The sequence below is a fragment of the Pinus tabuliformis genome, chromosome 9 (assembly GCF_031772625.1).
Source record: "Pinus tabuliformis cultivar Carrire ecotype Pingquan chromosome 9, CPIR1, whole genome shotgun sequence".
NCBI lineage: Eukaryota > Viridiplantae > Streptophyta > Pinopsida > Pinales > Pinaceae > Pinus > Pinus tabuliformis.
The window spans coordinates 811,363,511-811,370,190 of NC_142307.1; the positions used below are offsets into that span (position 1 = coordinate 811,363,511).

At 44.2% G+C, this 6,680-nt stretch overlaps 1 protein-coding gene across 1 annotated transcript; it reads right to left on the reverse strand.

Annotated features, from left to right (window-relative positions):
* Window positions 1-808: 808 nt before the first annotated feature.
* LOC149151277 (uncharacterized) lies at window positions 809-6,269 on the reverse strand. The gene is made up of 2 exons (XM_089443106.1): window positions 2,141-6,269; window positions 809-2,043 (listed from the first exon to the last, which is right to left on the reverse strand). The coding sequence occupies exons 1-2, from the start codon at window positions 6,267-6,269 to the stop codon at window positions 809-811; spliced, it is 5,364 nt and encodes a 1,787-aa protein (XP_089299232.1).
* Between the last annotated feature and the right edge of the window lie 411 nt (window positions 6,270-6,680).

Below are 6,680 nucleotides of genomic sequence, written 5' to 3' on the forward strand. Positions count from 1 at the left end.
TTTGTGAAGTCTGTCGTAGCTAAGACCAGTGCTTGACGCATTCCCACTTTAATATTTTCAAAGCCCTTCATTGCTTCTGGAGTCCAAGAAAATGTATCTTTCTTCAGTAATTATGTTAGAGGTGCCTCTATTCTACCATAATTCTTAACAAAATAGCGATAATACCCTTTCAACCCGATAAATCCTCAAATATGATTTATGGTTGTGTGGATTTTCCATTCCTTAATGGATTTAATTTTGTTAGGGTCTACCTTAACACCCTCATGAGATAAAATATGACCCAAATATTCCACCTCCTGTACTCCAAAGAAACATTTGGAGGTTTTTGCATATAATTGTTTCTTCTCCAACAGTTTGAGCACCCTATCAACATGTTGAACATGATCCTTCCAAGGCTTGTTCTAGATTAGTATATCATCAAAAAATACTAACAAAATTTTTCTAAGGAAGGGCTTGAAAATGGAATTCATCAGACCTTGAAATATGGAAGGTGCATTATTTTTTTTTTTGTAAGCTGGGTGGTTCTCATTCTATTACTCGATCAAAAAAAAACATAACATCAAATCATAAACAGTCATAGCCCGCCCTCATGGGGAAACCGGGACCAAGTTCCATCGGTAGTTTTTGAAAGCAGCCCAAAAATAGAAGGCTCTCAGTCTGGTGGTCTGAGCAAGCAAAGCTAAACATTCCTGAGCCTTACTAACACTATGGCTAAACCTACTGTTCTGAATTACATGCCTTCTACTATCTCTGACAGGTATAAACCTAAAACCAAAAATATTATGAAAGATGTTAAACATATCTCCTGTTATTCGATGCCGCCATCAGGGTGTTGAGCTGCTCCATCTTCTGGGTCTGGGAGAATGCGGTTCAGCCGCTGCTGAATAGCCTCCAGCTTCTCATCATGTTGGGTCATTGCAACACGCAGAAAAGCCAGTTCCCTGCGGATATCTGGACCCCCTTTGGCCAGGTTGACCATTTCTTTCGCCATCTGCTCCAAGGCTTTGGCCAAGAGGCCCTTCATAACCCAGTAAATGTGGAGCGACTGCTTGAATAACGACAAGCGCCCGCGAGTATGCCCCGGGTCCGGTATGAGGAATTCCCATTCATCCATCTCGTCGTCCCAATTCTCCTGAATCAAGTCTTCTTCCAGGTGTTTCATGAGATTGCTAACAGCTGGTTTGGCATTACGAGAAAAAGCCTTTTCAGCCCTGCGAATTCGGTGTAAAACAGTTTCATTTTGTTTCCGTTTCCTTCCCTGGCCACCTCCTGAGATTTCCCCCTCCATCTTTCCTTTACCCTTCTGGATTTTAGTGCGTTTACCATTTCCGTCAAATTCCTTATCAGTTGGCGGGCTGCGCTTCCTTGTACCGTAGCGCCGGACCTCCTCTTGCTCCTCTCCTTCCTCCTTCGCGTTCTGTCGGTGGTATCTGCCATTGCTACCAACAACTGGCACCGGGTCATCATCCGAATCATCCTCAATATCCAGAACAGTAACAGGAGGGTCCTGCTGCACAATGGTTTTGCCTTTACGGCGTCTGCTGACCTCCCCTACCTTCTGATTCTCTTCCCCCTGTCTGAGCTTCTGTCTAGTTTCCATGATAACCGACGGACTGGTTCTCTGATGCCTTTGACTGGACTCTGCACGCTGGTGCTGCTTGATTGCAGCCTCCACCCTGACCCAATTTATGAATATGCAGAAAGTATTATCCTTCGGCCAACATAGGGAATAAACGCGACTATTTTCCGCCGAAAAACCGTTTGATCCGGTAATCCTCTGCCTTGCAAAACGCGCCTGAGGGCCATTACTCTTAGTCATCATATCGTTGTTAATTTCTTCTGCTGTGAGGGCTGGCGGACCGCAATCTTCACCCCTTATCGAACAGCCATTAATTACATTACCTGGAGTGTACTGACGCCCATACACTTCGACTGCCGTCACTGTACTGTCGTCAAGGACACGATCTTCCAACCTACCATCTTCCATGATGCTTTTTGCATGTCTCTGCTGAATTCCTCCCGAGGCGTGCGGCCTCCACTTGCCTGAATCGGACCAACCCGTTGATTCATTCATTGGCATTTGTTGCATGGTCATGATCGGATTTGATTATATTTGCCAGCTCTTCCCATTCCTGCTTACCTTCCACCGCTCTCCATTGGCTGTCCAAGGTGGTGCCACTTCCTCGACAGCCCCAATTGGCAAGCCAGTCGGCAGGCTGATTTCCTTTACGCCGGACATGGTTAATGATTCTATAATCAATACGTTTGATAAGGCCCGCTATTTCTTGAATAATGCCCGCTGTGCGCCAGCTTTTGGCCATTTTCTCCCATGCCTGCCCATTACTGAGCTTCCTCAACATATCAACAGCAATCTTCGAATCCCCGGAGATTTCCAAGTTGTTATAGCCGTTTCTAATGGCAATACACAGACCCTGATGCAGGGCCCAGAACTCAGCCTCATTATTGGTCATCTGCCCTCCCCATTCAGCGTAAATCCATCTAACCTGGTGATTGCTGTCTCTGAAGATTCCCCCGAAGCCTGCTTCGCCCGGGTTTCCCTTCGAGGCCCCGTCAAAGTTGAGTTTGATAAACGGGTCGCGCGGATATCTGAATTTATCTGGACTTTGAGTTCGCATGTCCTGGTAGGTCGGATGCTTGAAGTGAACCATTTCAAGTTTAAGATTTAACCTGTTCAAAACTTCCTGTTCTTCCGAATTTGTTTGCCAATCATCATTTTCCCATTTTTCAATCAGGATAGTCTCACGCATACTTTCAATTACCTGATCCCAGATAATTTCTGGATTTCTACCAGCGTTTTGGAACACCCTCCGGTTTCGTTCCTTCCAGATCATCCATAGAATGAAGGGGGACATAAGGTTCCAAGCCCTCTGGACAACCCTGCTTTGAAAGGCTTCCTTATTCCACTGGAAGACCAGATCGGTGAAATCTCTGATCTGAAGACCCGATTTGTTGAATAGCCGTCTGGTCATCTTCCAGAGTTGCTCTGTATACGAACAATTCATCAGCAAATGGTCTCTGGTCTCATAATCCTTGTTGCAAAGATAGCAACGGGAAGGGCCGATGAAACCTTTCTTCTGAATTCGGTCCCAGGTCAGAATTTTATTTTTAGAGGATAGCCAAACAAAGATGGAAACTTTGGGCCACCAATTACTCTCCCAAATAGTTTTCCACTCTACATTCCTGTCATCCCTGTTCTGAGCTTCTTTTAAGAAGTAGGCCTCCTTTGTTGTGAATATCCCTTTCATATTGTATCCCCATCGAAGGATATCGTTCCCATGGCGTTCTCGGATTTTCCTTAATCCCATCTCTTTTTTATAGTGTTCCTGGAGTTCAGGGGACAGATCTGGGTCCCAACGAGCCGGGTCTTCCCAGATTCTCCATCCCTCCGACATTTCATTTATTTTCCAGTAATCCTTAACACTGAGTCTGTTTCTTTCAATTCTACCCCGTATCTGCAGGAGGTCCTGGTTATTCGTTAATCTCTCACGCTGTTGCCACCTATCCTCCCAGAAGTTAGCTTCCCTGCCTCCTCTAATCTCCCAGAAGGTATGGTTGTTAATTAGATCTCTGTTTTGGGAGGCAAGATCCCAAATAGAGGAGCCTTTGGGGAATTCCTGCTGTCTTAGAATGTCGGCTGTAGAGTTTGGCGTTCTATATTTGATCCTCCATATGTTTTTCCATAAGTCATTTCCACCATTAAGCCACCTCCACCACAGTTTAGCTCCTAACACCTTGTTAAGAATTTCCGGGTCCCTTAGACCTAAACCTCCTTTATCTTTTCTCTCTGTCAGCTGCTTCCACGAGACCAAAGCCCATTTATTCTTCTGATCAGATCCACTCCATATAAATCTTCTTATTATTTCCCTAATTTTGGCACAAACCCCCGCAGGTGCAGCCATGCACGCTAAAGGGTATATAGGGATCGCCTGGAGAACCGACTTGGCAAGAACTACTCTGCCAGCAATATTCAGGACTCTGAAAGCCCAGTTTGAGACCTTTTTGTTCAATTTGTCAAGGGTTCCTTGCCAATTCTTCACCTTTTTAGAGGTGAGATCCAGAATATTACCTAAATATTTAGAGGGGAATTCTCCTTTCTTGAAACCAAGAATTCTAATGAGATGAGACTTGATCTGCTCCATTGTGTTGAAGATGAAGATACAGGACTTGTCTTTATTTATTTCTAACCCAGAAGCCTCAGAGAATAGGTCTAGGATTCTTTTAAGGTTTCGAACTTCTCTTACCGTTGGTTCCCCATACAGCATGATGTCATCAACAAATTGTTGATGAGTTAAGGGGAGATTGTTGCCCCAGAGTTTCAGCCCTTTGATTCTATTTGCTATTCTTTCTTGTTTAATAAATCTGCCAAGTCCTTCCGCGGCAAGAATGAAAAGGAAAGGGGACAAAGGGTCGCCCTGACGGAGGCCACGGGAGGCATTAAAGGTTTCAGAGGGGCTTCCATTAACCATAATAGAAAAGTGGGGGGAGGAGATCAGGTTATGAATCCAGGCGATCCATCTTTGCTGGAACCCGAATCTCTCAAGCACAGTTTCTAAATACTTCCAATTAAGCCTGTCATAAGCTTTGGATAAATCCAATTTGATTAGCATCCCCTTTTGTTTTTTAACCTTTAGGGAGTGAATCACCTCCTGAGTTACCACCAGCCCATCGAGAATTTGCCGTCCTTCCACAAAACCAGTCTGTTCAGCCGAGATAAGATTGTCCAAGAGAGGTTTGAGTCTTTTGGCAATGAGCGAAGTTATCATTTTATAAATGACGTTACAGAGAGCTATAGGTCTGAATCCACTTGCCTCTTCTAGGTTGTCTCCCTTAGGAATGAGGGAAAAGAAGGTTGAGTTAAAAGCCCGCCACACCTTCTGGTTTATTCTTGATTCTTCCACTACAGCCAAAATCTCGTTCCCCAGGAAGTGCCAGCATGCCTGGTAGAAGTCGACTGTGAAACCATCCGGTCCAGGTGCAGTCCCTTTTTTCATAGTCTTCACAACATCTTCCAGTTCTTCTAAGGTCACGGCCCTCATGAGGGCTTTGTTTTGGTCCTCAGTGACCAGACTAGGGATGGCAGAACAGATCTCTTGAATGGCCCCCGATCTGTCCACTTGAGGTTCTGATAGCATCTCCTTGTGGTAATCCACAAGAACCTGCTCTATTTCCTTTTGCTCCACCACCCTTCTCGCATTCCTATCCTTAATCGAAAGGATTCTGTTTCCTTGCCTGTGTTTGATCATTGACTGATGGAAGAATTTTGTATTTTTTTCTCCCTCTCTTAACCATTTTATCCTAGATTTCTGGCGCCAGAGGATCTCCTCTTGTTTTCGTCTTTCTTCCAATCTTCCGAGGATGACTCCTTCCCTGTTGCTGCTGACCTCCGTTCTACCTTCCAAGATTATCTGCTGCTGTAGCTCAGCCATTTCCTTTTCCAGATTTTGTTTATCCTCGAATATGTTGCCAAATTCGTCCTTGTTCCATTTTTTTATTCTGTTTTTCAATTCTTTCAGTTTAAGCTGGAAGGTATGCATTTTACATCTACCTTTACTGGTGCATTGGTTCCACCATTCCTCCATTTTCTTGATGAAATTGGGATCCCTTAGCCAAAAGGATTCGAATCTGAAAGGTCTTTTCCCCTGAATCCTCTTGATATCCATCTCTAATCTGATCGGCCAATGGTCAGATCCCAGGGTTGGAATAATTTTGGCCTCAACAAAAATATCTTTGTTCATAATGTCTTCAGAGATTAGAAATCTATCTAATCGGGAAGCAATTTGATTCTTTCCTCCCCTTCTGTTGTTCCACGTATGGACCCCGTTGATAGTCTGAACGTCGATAAGCCTGAGATCAGCTATCATGGCATTGAAGTCGTCCATGAAGTGATCCCTCTTCCTCGTCCCCCCTTTCTTCTCTTCCAGAGATCTGATCAAATTGAAGTCTCCCCCAATGATCCAAGCAGCTACAGGGTAAAGTCTGCGGATCAATTTAAAGTTGTTTATGAACTGTTCTTTTTTCCCAGGGGTCGGGGGGCCATAGACTCCTGAGATAACCACCTGATGACTGGTTCCTACTATTCTGCCAAGTCCAGTGAGGATGCCACTCATACTTGACCAGTTCTCTATGATGATTTCATTTGGGTTCCACAGGACTGCGATGCCTCCCGCAGAACCGATTGCATCTTGTCCCATTACTTGATACTGTAACCTCCCTTTTTCTATTATTTCTTCAATCTGTTGGTTCGACATCTTTGTCTCCTGTATTATCATCACACTAGGTTTTTCTTTTTTCAACTTGTCCTTAAGATACCTCTGTTTGCCTTTACTATGCAAACCCCTAATATTCCAACTGAGCACTATCATTTAAAACTTTTTGTAAGAGGGGAAGAATACCTCCGACAGAGGTATCACTTTTCCTGAGTTTATCAATATTTCCCCCACTGTCTGGATGGTTTCTCTCATTGGTTTTCGGCCTCTTTTCCTGCTATTTTTGCCATAGGTGATCATTTCTTTATCCTCATTCCCCTGTTCACTTTCTGACATGCTGAGGTAGTCCGGGGGCTCTCCTTTTTTCTCTTTGTATTTCTTGAAGACTTCCTTATATAGTTCTTTTTGTTTTTCAGGTATAAACCTGCTGTCCAGGTGTTTCCATTCTTGTAA

What these genes read in the sequence shown, in the direction of transcription:
- LOC149151277 (XM_089443106.1), bottom strand. Translation starts at nt 6,269, where the DNA reads ATGTCGAACCAACAGATTGAAGAAATAATAGAAAAAGGGAGGTTACAG. An exon ending in CCAATGGAGAGCGGTGGAAG is followed by an intron (nt 2,044 to 2,140) that starts GTAAGCAGGAAT and finishes GGTCCGATTCAG; the next exon opens with GCAAGTGGAGGCCGCACGCC.